The 20,422-nt window shown below is 46.4% G+C and overlaps 1 protein-coding gene across 1 annotated transcript; it reads right to left on the reverse strand.

The window, feature by feature from the left end:
* Positions 1–5,788: 5,788 nt before the first annotated feature.
* Positions 5,789–17,241, reverse strand: TMX1 (thioredoxin related transmembrane protein 1). The gene is made up of 8 exons (XM_080992205.1): positions 17,020–17,241; positions 13,625–13,740; positions 11,942–11,987; positions 11,252–11,380; positions 10,524–10,569; positions 9,954–10,055; positions 9,781–9,850; positions 5,789–8,750 (listed from the first exon to the last, which is right to left on the reverse strand). The coding sequence occupies exons 1-8, from the start codon at positions 17,199–17,201 to the stop codon at positions 8,593–8,595; spliced, it is 849 nt and encodes a 282-aa protein (XP_080848331.1). The 5' UTR covers positions 17,202–17,241; the 3' UTR covers positions 5,789–8,592.
* Between the last annotated feature and the right edge of the window lie 3,181 nt (positions 17,242–20,422).

A 20,422-nucleotide genomic window follows, 5' to 3' on the forward strand; every position in this document is an offset into this window, starting at 1 on the left:
GGAAGAGACAACAATGAATTTAAAGATGATTGGAAGGACTTTATTGCATATATACAGAGGCGATGTATACATTGGCAGGATTGTAGAAATACTTGTAATGATATTATGAATGGACAATAAGTAATTTCAATGATTTTTTAATTTAAAATGGACATGCGGTATGATGATAAACAATGGCACCAGGGAAGGGACTAGGGGGAAGTCAATTGTTTTCTTTTTTCTTTATGCTATGTACTATTGTTTTTTATTTTTGTCATTTTTGGAAAATTAATAAAATAGAAGAGGTGGCGATGCTTCTGAACACCAGTTGCTGGGAGCTGCAGAATTGCAGAGGGCTCTTAGGCTTGGATCCTGCTTGCGGGTTCCCCACGGAAGCATCTGGTCAAGTACTGACAGAACAGGATACTCGAATCCTGCATTGCTACCCGCCTGGCAGCTCCAGAGTGGATGCCAGGAACCAAAGCAGCCCCAACCATCCACAGCCAGCCACTTAGCGACAGTGCCCCTAATAATAATTTTAAAAACTTCCCTAAACAAGGCTGCCTTCAGATGTCTTCTAAAAGTCAGATTGTTTTATTTCCTTGACATCTGATGGGAGGGCGTTCCACAGGGCGGGCGCCACCACCGAGAAGGCCCTCTGCCCGGCCCATCTCTCTCCCTCCCCAGTAGTCTAGCTTCACCTGGTTTGGGAAGGCAGGTGGGGTCAAGACTGCCAGCTGGTCCTCTCAACCCCAATATTAGGGACAGAGCACTGGCAAGTGAAGCCACCTGCCCTTGCCTTGACAGCAGGAGCAGCAGAAACTTTTAAAGAAACAAAATCCATCACGAATTCTATAGGCTTCAGCACCCCGCTGCCTTCAGAACCTCAGAAAACAGCGCGACGACAATCTAGAGCAAATATAGTATATAATATAGAGAAATCTGGTTTTGCTTCTTGCCCAAAGGAGGCCCTTTAGAGTAGAAATACACATCAAGATGGTAAAGGACTGAGCAAAAAAAATCTTAAGTAATCTGGGTTTATACTTGCTTTCCCTTTTTTATAGTGACTCATCAAAAACCCTTACAATGAAATCTGGCCTTTGAAGCCTCTCTTAACATATAATTTATATTTACTAGTTGTCCTATAAAATAATTTGTCTAGGTCGCCATTTATCATTTGCAACAAAGGGTTATATGAATGATAAATGACGTACATAACCTAGCCAAATTATTTTATGGGACAGCAAATGAATGTAAATAGTAATATTATAGATACACTTCAAAGACCCATATTAATTAAATATGGGCCTTTGAAGTGTATCTATAATATTATTATAAAAAAAATCCTTCCAGTAGCACCTTTAAGACCAACTAAGTTAGTTCTTGGTATGAGCTTTCGTGTGCAAGCACACTTCTTCAGATACACTGAAACAGAAGTTGCCAGATCCTTCTATATAGTGAGAAGGTGGGGAGGGGTATTACTCAGAAGGGTGGTGGGAATGGGAGATTGGCAGATAGCTGGGATGAGCCTGCTGACGACTCTTAACAACTGTAATGGGTCTTACAGGAAAAGGCAAGGGGTGAGAAGGTATGTTCTCACACCTTGCCTTTTCCTGTAAGACCCATTACAGTCGTTAAGAGTCGTCAGCAGGCTCATCCCAGCTATCTGCCAATCTCCCATTCCCACCACCCTTCTGAGTAATACCCCTCCCCACCTTCTCACTATATAGAAGGATCTGGCAACTTCTGTTTCAGTGTATCTGAAGAAGTGTGCTTGCACACGAAAGCTCATACCAAGAACTAACTTAGTTGGTCTTAAAGGTGCTACTGGAAGGATTTTTTTTATTTTGACTATGGCAGACCAACACGGCTACCTATCTGTAACTATAATATTATTATTATAGTTTTGTATGTTTCCAATCATTGCTTGTAATTGTCCCTGCTGCTCATAATGGGACACAGCATGAGAAAAATCCCTGAGCGTGTTTGAAAATGCCCCTCTCTGCAGGGACCCGGTGGGGCTGAGAAGAGACACTCCTTTACGTCCATCACTGCCCATCCCAGTATCAACTAGTCCACCCAGGAGGCCACATTAAGAGATGGAGAGGAAGAGCCACGCTGTGGCAGAGCAGCTCCTTAACCAGCAGAAAGAACCAGGCTCATTCTCTGGTGGCATCTCCTGGAAGAGACCTGTCTGGTCTGAAATTCCTCTACCAGTAAGCGTGGACCAGTGGGCCCCCCTGCACCCCCACCTAGGGCTCACTTGGTGGACTGCTGCAGATAGATATGGGGTGGTTTTTAATTGTATTTTTAGACACACCGCAGACCACGTGTATGTATAGCTGCTGGACTGGTCTAATAATAATAATAATAATAAATAAATAATAATAATACTATTAATAATTTATTAATTTATACCCCGCCCATCTGGCTGGGTTTCCCCAGCCGCTCTGGGTGGCTTCCAACAGAATATTAAAATACAATAGTCTTTTAAACATTAAAAACTTCCCTAAACAGGGAATGTCTTCTAAATGTCATATAGTTCTTTAACATCTGATGGGAGGGCATTCCACAGGGCGGGTGCCACTACCGAGAAGGCCCTCTGCCTGGTTCCCTGTAGCTTTGCTTCTCGCAGGGAGGGAACCACCAGAAGGCCCTCGGAGCTGGACCTCAGTGTCTGGGCAGAACGATGGGGGGGGAGACGCTCCTTCAGGTATACTGGACCGAGGCCATTTAGGGCTTTAAAGGTCAGCACCAACACTTTGAATTGTGCTCAGAAACGTACTGGGAGCCAGTGTAGGTCATAACGGTGTTATGTGCTCTCGGCGGCTGCTCCCAGTCACCAGTCTAGATGCCACAACCCCTGCGAAAACCCGCACTACACCGCTGAACTGGACCAAAGGTGCATTTGTTTTTCTGCGTGTTGATGTTTGCTCCAATTCAGTGCTAAACAGGTCTTCCTGGGGAAAGCGGTGGTGCAAATGGAAAAGCGCTCTCCATGTAGGCCAGAGCTTTCCAAACTGCGCGTTGCAACACATTCGTGCTTTGGCGTCTAGGTGTGTCGTGTGAATGCTCCCCACTCTCCTCCCGGGGCTGGACAGGGGTTAGTTTAACCTCTGGTTTTCTAGTAAAACTGAATGGCTGTGTCACGAAATGACGCATGTCTAAGAAGTGTGTCGCCAACATGAAAAGTTTGGAAAGCTTCGATGTAGGCTGTATTCTGTGTCCTGTTGAGGCAGCTATGCTTCCAAATGCCAGTTGATGGAAACCACTGGAGGGAAAAGGACTCTTGAGCTCAGATCCTGTTTGCGGGTTTCCCATAATAGGCACCTGGTTTGGCCACTGTGAGAACAGGAGGCTGGACTGGATGAACCATAGGCCTGATCCAGAAGGTTCTTATGGGTCAGAGGCTCCCAAATATGCTAGACAAATTCATGGAGAAGGGAGGTCAGTCAGTGGCTACTAGGTAAAGGGACCCCTGACCGTTAGGTCCAGTCGCGGACGACTCTGGGGTTGTGGCGCTCATCTCGCTTTACTGGCCGAGGGAGCCAGCGCACAGCTTCCGGGTCATGTGGCCAGCATGATTAAGCCGCTTCTGGCGAACCAGAGCAGCGCATGGAAACGTCGTTTACTTTCCCGCCAGAGTGGTACCTCTTTATCTACTTGCACTGGCGTGCTTTCAAGCTGCTAGGTTGGCAGGAGCTGGGACTGAGTAACGGGAGCTCACCCCGTCGCGGGAATTCGAACCGCCGACATTCCGACCAGCAAGCCCAAGCTCAGTGGTTTAGACCACAGCACCACCCGTGTCCCTAGTGGCTACGAGTCACAACTAAATGGAACCTCCATTATCAGGAGCAGCATATCTGGTTGATGCCGGGGACTGAGACATGTTCTGCATGCAGAAGGGGCCCAGGCTCAGCCTTTGACCTCCATAGGCCAGGACCCCCCATGTGGTAGCCTCCTGACATTTTAAGACTACAACTCCCAGCAGCCTCAGCACCACGTGGGTGTGCAATGCGGGGAGGAGGTAGCAGCATGGCTCAGAACTGTCCTCCAAAGCACCTGAAGGGCACCAAGTCTGGGGAGGTAAGGCTGGAGTAGACGATTGTGGCCTCATCCGTATAAAGGCAGAGTCATGAATCCATTGTTTAGGTTCAGCTGGCTACAGCTATGGGTGCTGTTTGTTCTTCCGAGGGGCCAGCGTTCCTCTCTGCGGCAGCGAGGGGCTGTGGAAGGACTGGTTGCTATTTGTTTTTAGGACGACCTTGATTACATTCCCTTTGATGTGTATTTTGAGCCTCCCTTCGGACCAGCTCAGCGTCACAGGGCCACTCGGATTGTTTGCTCCAGCGGAAAAGCGTCTCCTCCCCTCGCACTGCAGAGACGCAGCAGGAACAAGATGTGGCAGCACAGCTGCCGGACATTTATCTGAATGTCAGTCCCCAGAGAAGCCGGCGCTTGGGTGGCTCCTTTTATAGCTCAAGTGAAAACACTCCACTCGCGTGTGCGTGGGCTTCCGTTTAAAAATGGAGCAGGGCAGATTCAGCAGCAAAACGAGAGGCAGCATTTTAATCCGGGCCCTTGAAGCATGTCTCTGCCAATGCTGGTACTCACATTTATTTTCACTTCAACTCGTCCAGCTATTTTAATCCTTTTACACACACTGCTAGCCAGAAGACAAATGAGCTTGGGAAATCAGAGTGGGCGACACACGGGGTTGGACTAGATGACCCTTAGGATCCCTTCCAACTCTACAATTCTATGATAAAAGGCGTGAGCTTCAGGATGTTGGGGGATGAACATCACCCAGGAAGTTCCCTAACTTATCAAAGATTTAAGTCATTTGTGTCATTCATTTAGAGAGGTGTGCAAAAAAAGGTAACAGAACCCTGGATTGTTAAATCCATTCTAATTCAACTATGGGGTGCAGCGCTCAACTTGCCCTTTGGGCTGAGGGAGCCGGTGTTTGTCCATAGACAGCTTTTCCGGGTCATGTCGCCAGCAGGACTAAACCGCTTCTGCAGCAACGGGACACCTTGACAATTGCCAGAGTGCACGGAAATGCTGATTAATTTCCTGCCGCAGTGGTACCTATTTATCTAGTCACACTGGTGGGCTTTTGAACTGCTAGGTTGGCAGAAGCTGGGACAGAGCAACGGGAGCTCACCCTGTCATGCGGATTCAAACTGCTGACTTCCCTATCAGCAAGCCCACGAGGCTCAGTGGTTTAGAGCACAGCGCCACCCGTTCCCTCTGCAGTGCAAAAACAAACACATGCCTGCAAAACTGAGTGGTGCAGCAGTTAAGAGAGTGTCAGACTAGGACCTGATAGAGACCAGGGTTCCAATCCCCACTCAGACATGAAGCTCACTCCAGGGTTGCTGTGGGAATAAAATGGGGAGGAGAACCACATATGCCACCTTGAGCTGCTTGGAGAAAATGTATAAATGCCACATAAACAACCAACCAACAGTGATCTCACCAGCAGAGAGACACGCTGTCACCTCTGTAAAACAAAACTCTGGGCAGGAAGTTTGTGATCAGAACAGAGCCTCCAAGATGGGGCGTGAGGGAGAAACAGCTGTGTTCTAACTGTTCAACTGAGCAGCAGGCTTTATTTCACTGACTAGATTCTGCACTGTCCAAAGGAAGAGTGTGGACAGGGAATGTTGGTTAAGTGTCTACTGTTAATTATTAGGTTTCGGGGCAGGGGGAGATACACCATTTTAGAGCTGCTCCAGTTCATTTGAGACACCTCAGAGGGAGACTCTGGCAGCCACCCCCAAAGACCACAAGGTACAGTTACAAGTTTCCTACATGTCTGTTATTTTATTACTTGGAAACGATTTCCCAGGTAGGACCGAGGCATCTAGTCAACTGTAAAGACAACATTCACTCAACAACTGAGAACAGCAAACATGCTTCAGTTACTGCGCCTTGGACCATGAACTAGTCTTTTGTGTCCAAAGTCACTTCTGCAGTAACTCAGACCTAAACCTAGTTTCTGCAAGCTGCCTTTCGGAGTGGTGCCTGGTCGCGTCAGGAAAGGCTCCCTCGTTCTTCAGAGCTGGAATGCTTTCAGGTCAGCTGCCTTGGCCACGACTGCGCCAGGGGAAAAAGGAAGCGGGTGCAACTGTCCCACCCAAGGAGCGCTGTTTGTTTAAGTCAGAAACCAGGAATGTCCTTCCTCAAGCAAATGGCAGGCTGCAAATGGAATGACCCCCTTTTTTGCACTGCCTCTCTCGGGGGCCATGTGCCAACAGTTTAAAATATATATTTTTTAAAAAATCTCCCACACCAACTAGGGCTTCAAAAGTTGTGGTTCAGGCAGAGAAATGTTATGGGATGCAACTGAGCCGTCTCCTGTGGCAAAGGAGAAGCAAGCAGGCGCACACACCTGCCGATGCCTCCATCTGCCACCCCCAACTGCTACATAAAGGCAGCCTTGGCCCACCTGGGGCCCACCTCAGTGTTTTGGACTACAACTCCTATCATCCCCTGCCATCAAAGCAGTGCTGGCGGGGAATGATGGGAGCTCAAAACACCCGGAAGGCCCCAGGTGGGCCAAGGCTGGATACCTCTGGGGATACAGGAGTGGGGAAGAGGGTTGCTTACTGACCAGGAACTGACTCTGAAAACCTTATCTCCCCCCACCCCTCCAAAGCCTGCCACATTTTTTACGCATGAAAACACAACGCAAAAAGGAAAACAACAACAGCAACAACAACGGGGCAGAGGGCTTCTTGAACATGGCATGAAGCCGGAGATCCAAGGCAGACAACTAGGAACTGGGGCAGTCCAAGGCCCACTTTGCCCTGGAACTTACTGAAAGCTTTAAAAAGTTTAAAAACAGCATTACTCTAATGACCTGGGACCGACCACCTTCAGCCAAAACACACATTTGGAAACCCAAGCTCTCAATCGTTTCACCATATATTTGAATGGTACTGAGGTTGCAGCCCACCTTAGATCAGGCCGTGACCAAGTGCTGGGTTCAAGGCTCTAAAGGGAGTTGGAGGCAATGACAAGCCACTTTCAGAGACAGGCAGGACCTGGCTAAAGAGAGAGGCTGTAAGCCGGTCTCAATGTTTCCCAAACGCATCGTTGGTCCTTTACAAGCACTATGCACCATAAGATTTGGGAGAGATGCCTCGGGTTTTTTTAGAAGCCGACTAGAGCTGAGCACAGAGCTTTCATGTGTTCATCTAGATAAACCGAACACCTATGAGGAAAAACTGCCTGGGATGGCTAAAAGCGGCCTAATCTTGAGCATGAAATGCCCCATGTCTGCTCTGTGAGGAAACAATGAGGAAATAAATACACTCAGGCTGTACTTAAAAGGGCAGAAAGCAAGCTGCTGGCCCCAAGGTGGAAAACCTTCAAGAGGAGAATGGTGTGCGCCGTAGAAAAAGAGCAAGTGGCCGCAGAGGAAGAGAGAGACATAGAAATGCTAACTGCATTCACAGTGTCACTGGCCTTTGTGGTCTGCCACAGGAAGCTGCTCAAAGAGTCAAAGCCTCTTCTAGAATACTGTGAGGAGTAATAAACTTTCAGTTGAGGATATAGAAAAAAGGCACCTGGGCAGAGAAATCAAGGACTGAGCCAAGCCCTCGGAAAAACCTGCTAGAGTTCTTATCCTTAATTTTGCAATCTACTTACAAGTATTAGTTTGCAAGAACAAGTTAGAAGGTGACCGAACAGCTGACTTCACAACCTGCCTTTCCCCCTTGCATATGATTCGCACCCCTTAGACTCAAAGTCAACAAAGTTTGGGACACGGCATCTCCCAACTCCTTCATGGGTTATAAAAGCAGGAGCAACAAGGGGGTGGGGCGACTATCACATAAAACGGGGGAAGAAACAATACCCAGAGGCCAAGCCAAGCCAACCAATGTTACGTTAGGCTGGGGGACAAAGGACTGTTTTTGGGGTGCCCAGAGGGTTTGGGGCTCCTTCCCGGTTGGACAGCAGACCCCACCCAGGTCATCGACAAACGGCTTTGGCAGCACCCCTCGGTGGTTGTGCTGGAGGCAGCTGGCCAAGAGACGCAGGCCCCTTCCTGAGCATGCGAAATTAGCTACATCCTTCGAATCTCCCCGCTTATTTCAGAGGCCTGTTTCAGACACAGCTGCAGATTCCTTTTTTGCATTCTGAAGAGCGGAGCTACTTTGAGAGGACTACCCTCTTGTTAGCACTGGAGGAGAGCAGAAGGCATGTCTGAAGACTCCTCTTCCCGGTCTGCCTCTGCATGACGAGGAAGGAATGCGTACACAGAGAAGCCTCATTGGGGACAGTCCAGGGAAACTTCCTCCAGCACTGCAGGCTGGCCATCAGAAACAACTCATGTGGATACTGACAGAAAGCCGTGTGTCTAACTTGCCCTTCTGCACTGCCCGGCCCAGCCCAAGGCTGCCACCTCCATTGCTTCAAATATCAAACTTTATCAAAGACTTGCTAAATCAAAATGTGGTTTCGCGCCCCCCTTCCCGCACTTCAAACTGTTCCATGTCTGTTCTCTTGAAGGAGAGGAAAAGGAGAACTCCCTCTCCCTCCCCTTTGAATGTCAAGTAGTAACTCAGGAAATCCAGAAAGGGAGCCAGCTGGAATTAGTAGCTACGACTGCTCTGCTCCAGCGCGGGCAACGGGGTTTGCAGTACGCTGCCTCAGTGCATTCGGTGGTTCTCTGGGCTCCACCTCGGCATCGGAAAGATCATCTTCCTCCAGTCCTTCACCCGCTTTTTGCAAGAGCTGAGTAGACTCCGGTGGCTTTTCTGAAAAGAAAATATACTTTTACCTCTGGGCAAAGATGACCTGCTCAGGCCTACAGGGGATCCAGGCTTGGAGCTTTGCCCAAGTACTGGGACTTCCATTTTTCAAAACCACAAATAAACACCAGGAATTTCTGTTTCATTAATGGACCTGTCTTTTTACCATCAACCTTAAGCAAAATGCACTAAAATTAATCACAGACATAAAAAGAAGCATTGAGGTAGCTTTCTTTTCGTTTTTGGAGCACTTTAAAAGTTTTGAAACCATTCTACAAGCCTTGGCAGAGTGAAACTAGTGTCCCAGACAAATGAATGTCCACCTCTGCCTAGACACGTCCATGGAAGGACAGCCCACCAGCTCCTGAGGCCGTCTCTGATCTTCCATTGTTTGTCCCACAGCTCTCAACTATGAGGCAGTTTCTCCAAACAGCTCAGCCAAAATCTGCTTGCCTCAAATGTCCACCTACTGATTCCAGCCCTGGCCATTGGCACAGGGCAACTAAGGAACCAAGCCATTATCCAGCAGCAATTATTACATCCATTTTGTAACTATGATTCTCATGCTGTATATTTGGAGCATGGGGTGTGTTTGAGTAAGGCCACTATCAAGAAAAAGGTTCTTTCGTTTAGACCTCTGAAATGTTCTTTCTCGGTAACTGGGATGAGCTCATCAGTCGGGAGCACCTTTGTCAACTTGTGCTACTGTGCTCCGAGACAGGAGACTGGGCCTGCCAAATGAGAATTGGCTTCAGCTCTGAGAACGTGAGTAAGCCTGAGTCCAGGAGCTTCTGGCTTCTCTAAGCCTTCTGGTGGGCTCAGGGGGGCACCCCCTAGTTGCTTCTTCTACCTGTTTCTACCTGGGATACAGTATTTCCTGTGCTATGGAACATCAGCTTTTGGGTCCTTGCTCTCTGCTGCTGTTCTTCAGATCCCCGGATGTTCTGGGACTACAACTTGCATCATCCTTAGTCAGGGATGACAGGAGTTGCGATCCAACCTCAGTTTGCAACTCAAGACATGCAATAGGGCTTACTTTGATAATGGTGCTGCAGTGGTCTGTGCTTTTTGGAAGGGCAAATACAGTCTGCCAGAAATACCATTATCTGGAAAAGAAAAATTCTTTGTTTTAACACTGTATTATTGCTTTGTGTGTGATGTGAGATGTGACCTTCAAAGTTTCCAAGACATACGAAAACATCTACTTACAAGCCCCAAAAGGAGTCCCGAAAACAACGTTGCAAATGCAAAAATGGCATAGGATCCCCAGGCTGGGATGCCAAGGTTTTCTGTGAAATAGTTGTGGCAGTTCTACAAGAGAAGGAAGCTGGTTAGGGCAGAGGGTCACCAAACCTTTGGTGTGTATGAATTTTTGAGCTCATGCCACCCCCTCTGATCACATATCCCCCTCCCACCTACAAAAACCCCAGAAAGATAGAAATTGCACACTTTTCCAAGGGACCTGGGCATAAGACAGACCCAGCAGAACTGCTCTTGAGCACAGAGAGGTGAATGAGGAAGTGGAAAGAGTGTGTCTCTTCCAACTTCCTCCTTCAGGTCTATGCACTTTTCTACGATAGAAAGGATAACCTCCCTCACCGGTTCAGAAGCAAGGGGTCAGTAAAAGGGGAGGAGGGCCCAGAGGCTTGATGGGCGGCAGGGGATGACCTCCTCAAGGTGGCAGTTGTGCCCACAGGAGCTATACTGGCAACCCCTGGGTCACCAAGGTAGACACTCAAGTGTCTTTGGCTCAAAGGGAGATTTGAAACACACACATACCCTGATCCACATAGATAGCTGGAACAAGGCAGACATGCTGCTCATCCTGCCAAAAAAAAAAAAAGCAGAAGAGATAAAACAAAGGCCTTTTCTGCAATCAAAGAAGGCAACAAAACACCAAGTGTTCTTCACTCCCGTTGGGGCACTAATGAAACCTTTGTTCGGAATGCCTGATGTTTTCTCTGCCATACCTGGGATTCTGATGCTGGATGTTTGCTAGAGAAAGTGTGCGTGTGGCACAACTGCAACATCCTTCTCGTCTCAAAATTCACTTTTTAACATTCTGTAACCTCCTCTGGACATGGTTTCCTTGGCTCCACCATCAATCCTTCTTCTCCTCACACAGAGTTAAAGGAGGCTTTTGACCAAGACCAGATTGATTAAGTAGGCTGTAAAAAAGGCCCTAGTCTAGAGCACATGATTTTCATAATATGGTTATGGAGAAGGGTAATTTTTGCTGGGAAATTTAGCAGCTTAAAGAAGCCTCTTTAAGCAGCCTGGCCTAGGCTGACCTGCAATTTCCACAAGGTGATACTGGTTTGACCACACTATCAATGCTGAAATAAGTAAGTTTATTAAGTAGTCTACCAAGACCCTCCAGCAATTTTCAAGGTGACTGAATATTTAAAAGAAATGATCTTAAGAGAAAATTCAGTCATTTGCTTTTTATTTATTGATTTTTGCAGAAGCCTATTAGGGAGGAGAAAGAGACTTTAATTGTCACTTACAGGAAGGAAGATGGACCAAACCATGAAGAAATGGGCTCAGTGGACTTCCACTCCTGGTCGCTGATGAAATTTATGAAATCCGTTTTAGTCCGTGGACCTTGGTATCGTCTGAATTCACCGTCTTTACAGCTGATCAAAGGAAGAGTCCTGTCAGTAACTCAAAAATTCCACATATGTGAAACTATGGAAAAGACTGCTGGACTCATATGCTGAGGCTGAGCGTTGGTGCAAACACAAGAACTCATTGTCAGCCTTATTCCCCAATGATTCTGGCATTCTCTCCCGCCCGCCCCCGCCTCCGTCCAAAGAAGAAGAAGAAGAAGAAGAGTTTGGATTTGATATCCCGCCTTTCACTCCCCTTCAGGAGTCTCAAAGCGGCTAACATTCTCCTTTCCCTTCCTCCCCCACAACAAACACTCTGCGAGGTGAGTGGGGCTGAGAGACTTCAGAGAAGTGTAACTGGCCCAAGGTCACCCAGCAGCTGCATGTGGAGGAGTGGGGAATCGAACCCGGTTCCCCAGATTACGAGTCCACCACTCTTAACCACTATACCACACTGGCTCTCAAGAAGACAGAGAGAGCTGAAGTCCAGTATTATTGTTCCAATTAGAACTGGGGCTGAGGAATGAAGAACTAAGGACTCCCACCACCCCCAATAAAAAACCTGTCACATTTAATTAGAGTACTTACTGGTAGATGGTGGGGAGTGCTGTTATGATAAACCGTCCACTCAGTCCTGCAGAAAGATCCAGAAGGAAAATCAGAGCTAAAAGTTTGTTAGAAGTAAGGGTTTTTTCTATGCTGTCAATATGTATTGCTGCTAAAGGCTTGTTAAGTCTTATTTTCCCAAATTGCACATATTTTGTGTAACCCTTGAACTGTGTACTCTTAAGCCTTCTACAACTCGCATAAGATACTCATGTAGCAATCAACTCCCCAACCCCACGTAACATATGACCAATACTCGGACCCCAAATGGACAGGCCTTGCTCTACAAAAGCTATTCATCTTGAATAGTGACTTGAATATTTTTGCAGCAGCAACACACACGCATGCATGCTAGCAGGACATAATTAAGGTGGTGTACTGTTAGTTAATACAGTAGCAGGTTTTTAAAAAACACTTGTAATATTAAAGAGAATGTTTAAATTCAGAAACAATTAAAGGTAAGGAAATCATTGACATGTATAAATTAAGATAACACAAAAGAACCAAGGGAGGGAGTGGGGGGAAGTCGAGGGATCTAAGTAATCCCAAAATATGAATTTATTATGGTGTGAAAATGTTTTATTTTCTATTTTGTCTGGTTTTTTCTTTTATGATGATGTGATGATAATGTTTAATTGTGAAAATTAATTTTTAAAATATTTTTAAAAGGTGGTGTACAGTGTTATCCATGTTAATATATATGGAGCATGCCATTTGACTATAATTACTTCAGTTTTACGCATGATCTCCTTTGCAAATGTCTTGCTACCTATAGAACTTGTATACCTTGGAGAGGACTTCAGGGAGGGGACAGCCTGTACTGAGTGTTGGACAAACTTCTTGACTCAAACCAAGAGCACTGCTATTTCTCATATTCTCATGGCAGAATCCCCTAAACCTTCTAAAGCAGCACAGGCTTCCCAGGACACACCTCAAAGCTACTGCTTTACATCATTAATAGTGTTCAAAGTAAAATTTAGCCCAGGCATAGGCAAATTCCGGCCCTCCAGAGATTTGGGACTACAATTCCCATCATCCCTAGCTAACAGGATCAGTGGTCAGGCATGATGGGAATTGTAGTCCCAAACATCTGGAGGGCCGGAGTTTGCCTATGCCTGATTTAGTCTAATCAACACAGATGTGTGGTACATGCATCTACTCTAATGCAACCTACTGTATCTGAACAAGTTAGAACATCCTTGTAAAATGAACTCTCAGAAGTTACTAACTAGCCTGTCATGGACTGGGGGCCTTGAAGTCCTGTGTAACGTGCAGGGGTCTCCCTTCAGATGTCAAGGAGATAAAGAACTACGGAACTTTTAGAAGACATCTGAAGGCAGCCCTGTTTCGGGAAGTTTTTAATGCCTGATGTTTTACTGTGCTTTATATATTCTGTAAGCCCAGAGTGGCTGGGGAAACACAGCCAGATGGGCAGGGTATAAATAATAATAAAAATTATTACTATTATCCTGCCCCAGAAGTCCATTGTATTACTGTGGTGGCACAGAGGATGGATTTGGTTTCTGTGTTGAGACAGAGGAGGTCAGAGCACCTCACTCACCTGTGTGCAATTCCTTTTCACCTACAAGGTGAATGCTTTAATAAGAGAATGAATTACAAACATATATGGTAAACTATTTCCCCTATGACAGAAGTAAACCTTACCTGGCTGCTCTGTCACATCCACTTTTGCAATGTTAATTTCGAGATCCTCCCCCCATTCAGCAAAGCTCTCCCATTCTGGCTGTAAGTTCTGACAGGCAGGGCACCACGGAGCATAACTAGAAAAGAAAACTTACGTAAGCAACTACTGCGTGAGAAAACACAAATCCTCCTTTTGTCCCGCTAACGATTATGCAGCTTTACACCACTTTTCTGGAAAGTTTCCTTTCCACAAAACCATCACCTTTTATAATATATTTTTAAGATCCAGTTCCCTGAAACACATTCACCACCCATGCCATGTCTATAGAGTGCTAAAAGCACAACTTAAGAGAAAACTACTTACAAAAAAATGTATTGCAGCCGCTCACAACGCAAGATATGCTCTTTTGTTCAATATTGTTTTATGAGTTCATGGTTAAGAAAGGATTTGGAGTCAGCCTCCTATATGGTCCACTGCCAGTGACATGATCCAGCGGCTCTCCTTTGGGAGGCAAAATGCTTCCCTCTCTGCACTCTCCCAATAAGGGCTCACAGGAAAGAACCCGGAGCAGGGTGGGGGGCTTGCAAGGCCTCAGAACCTATCCTTAGACGATGAGATGAGTTCACAGCTAGGTGGGAGAGGAGAGAGCAATGCCAACATTCCCTGACTCAGCCTTTGGTGTCTCCAGCTAAAAGGACGTCAGGCTGCAAAAGACCTTGTCCTGCCTACGATCCTGCAAGAGCTACTGCTCTCCAGAGCTGACCACTCTGGGTGGAACACCAGATTCTCCTCTTTAGCAATGTAATGCAGCTGCATATGCTCATTATTCTAGATTCAGGTAGGTATCCAAGTTGGTCTTGAAGCAGTCCAAATAAATACAAAAATTAAAAAATTGTCCAGTAGCACCTTGGTATTTAGTCGTTTAGTCGTGTCCGCTTCTTCATGAACCCATGGACCAGAGCACGCCAGGCACTCCTGTCTTCCACTGCCTCCCTCATGCTGGTAGCTTCGAGAACACTGTCCAACCATCTCGTCCTCTGTCGTCCCCTTCTCCTTGTGCAAACATCAGAGTCTTTTCCAGGGAGTCTTCTCTTCTCATGAGGTGGCCAAAGTCTTGGAGCCTCAGCTTCAGGATCTGTCCTTCCAGTGAGCACTCAGGGCTGATTTCCTTCAGAATGGATAGGTTTGATCTTCTTGCAGTCCCATGGGACTCTCAAGAGTCTCCTCCTGCACCATAATTCAAAAGCATCCATTCTTTGGCGATCAGCCTTCTTTATGGTCCAGCTCTCACTTCCATACATCACTACTGGGAAAACCATAGCTTTAACTATACAGACCTTTGTTGGCAAGATGCTGTCTAGGTTTGTCATCGCTTTTCAGAACAAACTTAGTTAGTGTCTAAGGTGCTACTGGACAATTTTTAATATGCTCATTATGTCACTGAAGCCTGGTTTTATGATTAAGGATAATGAACGGTGAAAGTGTGTATATAACGAAGTAAGGGGGGGAGGGGGAGTTTCCTTGGTTCACATCCGGCTCTAGCAGCAAGAATGAAGTTGTTCAAAATGCTCTAAGTTGGGCAACAGCAGACTATCAGTTCCCCCTCCTATATCACTATGTTCGTGTATGTATTTTTCTTTAATGTTAGTCACCTGTTGACCTTCGGGTGACAAGGCAAAAACATTCCTCTTCTCCCCAGTCTTCGGCTACTTAAACAATTTGTGGCATTTTAAACCCTGGAGAGGGGGGTATTGCTCTGTTTGTTAACATGTTACGTATTTTTGTGCTTCATACTGCAAACCACCCTGTGCTCCTTAGATGAAGGGAGCTATAGAAATCAAGTAGATATATAATAAATAAAATCAACCAAAGTAGCTGCTGGGCAACTGCAGATTGTAAAAAGGGCAAAGCTGTTTCAGTAACTCGCTGAAAACTCTTTGCAAATTTTGCAATCTTTGTACATTTGAGGAAGTGGCTCATGTGCTTGTCAGCTACCATATTAAGAGTTTTGCCCTGTTTACAGGCTTTTTTCTGCCTGCTCATGGTGCAGCTGTGCCTCAGAAAGAGAAGTGAAGGTGCTTCCAAGGAGCCCCTAAGAGGGACGCGCCATCTAGTCACAGACAAGCTCCTCTCTCTCCTTTGGGGATTAGTGTTTCCTGCTAGTATCCCCTTCCTGTGTTTCCATGCTGCAAAACGCCCCGTGTTGGATGAAGAGCCATGGGGGAACTTTATAAATAGGATAGAAGGAGCACAACATGACTGTGGAGAGCGGGGAGGGAAGTCAACTTAACGGGGAGAAATTGTATCCAATCTGTTGTAATTTGGCTTGTTAAAATTCGGAAAACTATCGTTAGTAGGATTGGAATAACACTTGTGGTTTAATGCTGAATTTTGGACGCAATGGAGAGAAAAAAAGATATGGATTATCGTAAAAGATACAAGGGGAAATGATTAACAAAGGACCCACAGAGGGGAGGAGGAGGGAAGTCCAGGAGATTCTTTGGAATCTTGTTTCTATATTGGATATGTGACAATTTTAATCTGAAAAGCCAAATAAATAAATTTGCAAATAAATATAGAAAGGTAGAAAATTTCTCATTACAAGTCTTCAGACAACCCTGCTAGGGATGTCAATTGCTTACAATAATCTTTCAAGTACCTTTCTGTATTTATTTAAATTTTGAGTAACTTTGTAATGAGTGCAATTAGAATTGGAAAACGTGCAAAATGCTGTGATATAAAGGTGAATTTTGATAGCCATGAGACGGGAGGGAAGGAAGGAAGTCAATAGGTTCTAAAGAGCCAGGGCGGTAAAGTGGATCATGATGATGTGAACGTATATTATTAAATGGAAAACAAATAAAAATTTATATATATATATATATATATATATATATAGTAGTGTGTGTGTATATATATATATATATATATTACACACACACACACACATACACACAGTGGTACCCTTGGGTTAAGTATTTAATTCGTTCCGGAGGTCCGTTCTTAACCTGAAACTGTTCTTAAGCTGAAGCACCACTTTAGCTAATAGGGTCTCCTGCTGCTGCCGTGCCGCCGGAGCACAATTTCTGTTCTCAACCTGAAGCAAAGTTCTTAACCTGAGGCACTATTTCTGGGTTAGCGGAGTCTGTAACCTGAAGCGTATGTAACCCGAGGTACCACTGTGTATATATATATATATAAAATTTACAAATTTTTTGGGAAAAATTGAGTGTGTGTGTGTGTATATTTTTTTTTGAAAACTAATGAAAATAATTTGGCAAGGAAGATTTATTTAATCAAACAATCATAATAACAACAGGGATATGAGAAGGGCGTCCCTCTTTCCCCTCGGGGAGGGGGCCCCTGAGCATGCACAGAGCGCCCCTTCCCCCTCAGCCTCCCCCCCCCGACTCACAACTCGACCATCCACTCTCCCTGCAGGAGGTCCCTCCACGACCCGTCGCTCAGCGCCCTCACTCGGCTCCTTCCCGCCCGCGCGGGCCCCGCCGCCAGGAAGAGGAGCGCGAGGAAGAGGAGGAGGAGGCGGCGAGGCGGCGGCGGCGCTGAGGAGACCGGGAAGCCGCCGGGAGCCGCCATCTTGGCCCTCTCCACCGCGCATGTCACAAGGGAAGGCGGCCCCGCGGCATGCCGGGAAAAACGGGCGGTGTCAACGGGCGCGGGGAGGGAGGGGAAAGGAGCTGGCCTGCGCATGCGCTGCGTTTCTCCCCTGCGGGCGGGCGGGCGGGTCGGAGGTGGCTCCGCCCAGGACCCGTAGTGGGACGGCGATTGGGCGACCGCGCCTCCGCGGCGAGCCAATGGCTGGCTGGGACAGAGGCCTGCCCCGCCCCTCCTGGTAGGATGACTCAGCGATTCTGATTGCGTGACGTGGCATTTTATGTAAGAGGCGATTCGCTTTGGGCGAGGGGAGAGAGACCGGGAAATGGAACCGAGAGAAGATCAGTGTTAATAATGATAATAATAATAATAATAATAATAATAATAATAAAATAAATTATTATTTGTATCCCGCCCATCTGGCTGAGTTTCCCCAGCCACTCTGGACGGCCTCCAAAAAAGTGTTAAAAACAATACAGCATTGTTGTTGTTGAGTCGCTTAGTCGTGTCCGCCTCTTCGTGACCCCCTGGACCAGAGCACGCCAGGCACTCCTGTCTTCCACTGCCTCCTGCAGTTTGGTCAGACTCATGCTGGTAGCTTCGAGAACACTGTCCCACCATCTCGTCCTCGGTCGTCCCCTTCTCCTTGTGCCCTCCATCTTTCCCAACATCAGGATCTTTTCCAGGGAGTCTTCTCTTCTCATGAGGTGGCCAGAGTCTTGGAGCCTCAGCTTCAGGATCTGTCCTTCCAGTGAGCACTCAGGGCTGATTTCCTTCAGAATGGAGAGGTTGGATCTTCTTGCAGTCCATGGGACTCTCAAGAGTCTCCTCCAGCACCATAACTCAAAAGCATCAATTCTTCGGCGATCAGCCTTCTTTATGGTCCAGCTCTCACTTCCATACATCACTACTGGGAAAACCACGGCTTTGAACTATACAGACCTTTGTTGGCAAGGTGATGTCTCTACTTTTTAAGCATTAAATATTAAAAACTTCCCTAAACAGGGCTGCCTTTGGATGTTTTTAAAAGATAAGATAGCTGCTTATTTCCTTCACATCTGAAGGGAGGGCGTTCCACAGGGCAGGTGCCACTACTGAGAAGGCCCTTTGTCTGGTTCCCTGTAACCTCACTTCTCGCAGTGAGGGAACTGCCAGAAGGCCCTTGGAGCTGGACCTCAGTGTCCTAGCTGAACGATGGGGGTGGAGATGCTCCTTCAGGTATACAGGACCAATGCCATTTAGGGCTTTAAAGGTCAGCACCAACACTTTGAATTGTGCCCAGAAACGTACTGGGAACCAATGCAGATCTCTCAGGACCGGTGTTATGTGGTTCTGGCGGCCACTCCCAGTCACCAGTCTAGCTGCCACATTCTGGATTAATTGCAGTTTCCGGGTCACCTTCAGAGGTAGCCCCACGTAGAGCGCATTGTAGTAGCCCAAGCGGGAGATAACTAGAGGATGTACCACTCTGGCGAGACAGTCTGCGGGCAGGGAGGGTGTCAGCCTGCGTACCAGGTGGAGCTGGTAGACAGCTGCCCTGGACACAGAATTAACCTGCGCCTCCATGGACAGCTGTGAGTCCGAAATGACTCCCAAAATGTTTCTCAACCTTGGGTCCTGAGATGTTGTTGGACTACAACTCCCATCATCCCTGAGCTCTGGCCTTGCTAGCTAGGGATGATGGGAGTTGTAGTTCAACAACATGTGGGAACCCAAGGTTGAGAAAGACTGTGACAGATGATAACATTACATGATGTCTTCCGGGGTGTCATGTTGCAGACCCCCCTGTGATCTTGGGAGGAAGGGCGGTATAGAAATTGAATAAAAAATAATACAGTACCTTGGTTCTCAAACTTAATCAGTTCTGGAAGTCTGCTCCAAAACCAAAGTGTTCCAAAACCAAGGCGTGCTTTCCCATAGAAAGGAATGCAAAACGGATTAATCCATTCCAGACTTTTAAAAAGAATCCCTAAAAAAGCAATTTAACTTGACTTTTACTATCTAATGAGACCATTGATTCATAAAATGAAAACAATAAACAATGTACTGCAGTCACACAATCAATCAATCAGTAGCTGATCTGGGTTCCACACAGTCACAAAAAAGGCACAAAAACGCAAAATAAATAGCAAAAACAGACAGACCTCAGTGTAACACTCAAAATGGAAGCGTAACACTCAAAACGGAGCATGTTCAGCTTCCGAAAAAAGTTTGCAAACCAGAACACTTACTTCCAGGTTTGCAGTGTTTGGGTTCCAAGTTGTTTGAGAACCAAGGCGTTTGAGAACCATGGTACCAGTGTGTGTGTGTGTGTGTGTGTGTGTGTATACACACACACACACACACACACACACACACATTATATATACAATGCAATAATTACATTCATTCGTATTTTGGGGCTACCAGGAACTCAAAATCTTAACACGCCCCCCCACCAGCACATACATACATCAAAACTAGCATTTCAAAAAGCTGTAAGATCTTTCTTTTTCAAAAAGTGTTTCCAGCCGTGTGGGTGGGCAAGAGAGGGAGGCGCCAAAGGAAGAAGGGGGTTAAATGCACCCCACCAATGCACCCATTTACTTTTATCAACCAAACTGCTACTTTCTTCAAATTGTTCGGAAAGAAAGCGTGGGGTGGGGGGTGGGGTTAATAGCCACAAAGAAAGAGGCTCTCTGGTGGGGCATCTTGGGAGGTCCCAGTGCTGGGGGCCGCATGAAGTGAGGTCTGGGGCCAGAGGCTGCCCCTTTATGTGTCACTCAAACTTGAGACTGAAACACAGTTGGATTGCAGTCAAAAGCAACTTGCTTCTTTGTCTGTCCGACTATCAGAGTAGCTAACACCACTTTTGTCAGCTCATTAACCTTGGGCAGACCTGCTGAGGACCCTGAGATCCTGGAAGGAGGTTCACTCGTGTTTATTTTGCATTAATTTCAAAATTCCTACATCTTCGCAAGATTCATAAAAGATTGTCAATCTCTGTTAACTGCTGTCCTGATGCTTGTTTAAGTCTTAAAGGTCATTAATATTTCATTTTTTTTAATTCCCTGAATGGGAATTTGAATCTCTTTTTGAAAGTGAATACTTACCACTACTACCTGTTCTTTTCAACCCTGGGGCTGCAGATTTTTTTCAACTGAATCTATTTTTCTCAAGAAGACTGGAGGAAAGAAAGAATGTGAATCCAGGACACGATGGCT

The sequence above is a fragment of the Podarcis pityusensis genome (assembly GCF_964106645.2).
Source record: "Podarcis pityusensis genome assembly, chromosome: 1".
NCBI lineage: Eukaryota > Metazoa > Chordata > Lepidosauria > Squamata > Lacertidae > Podarcis > Podarcis pityusensis.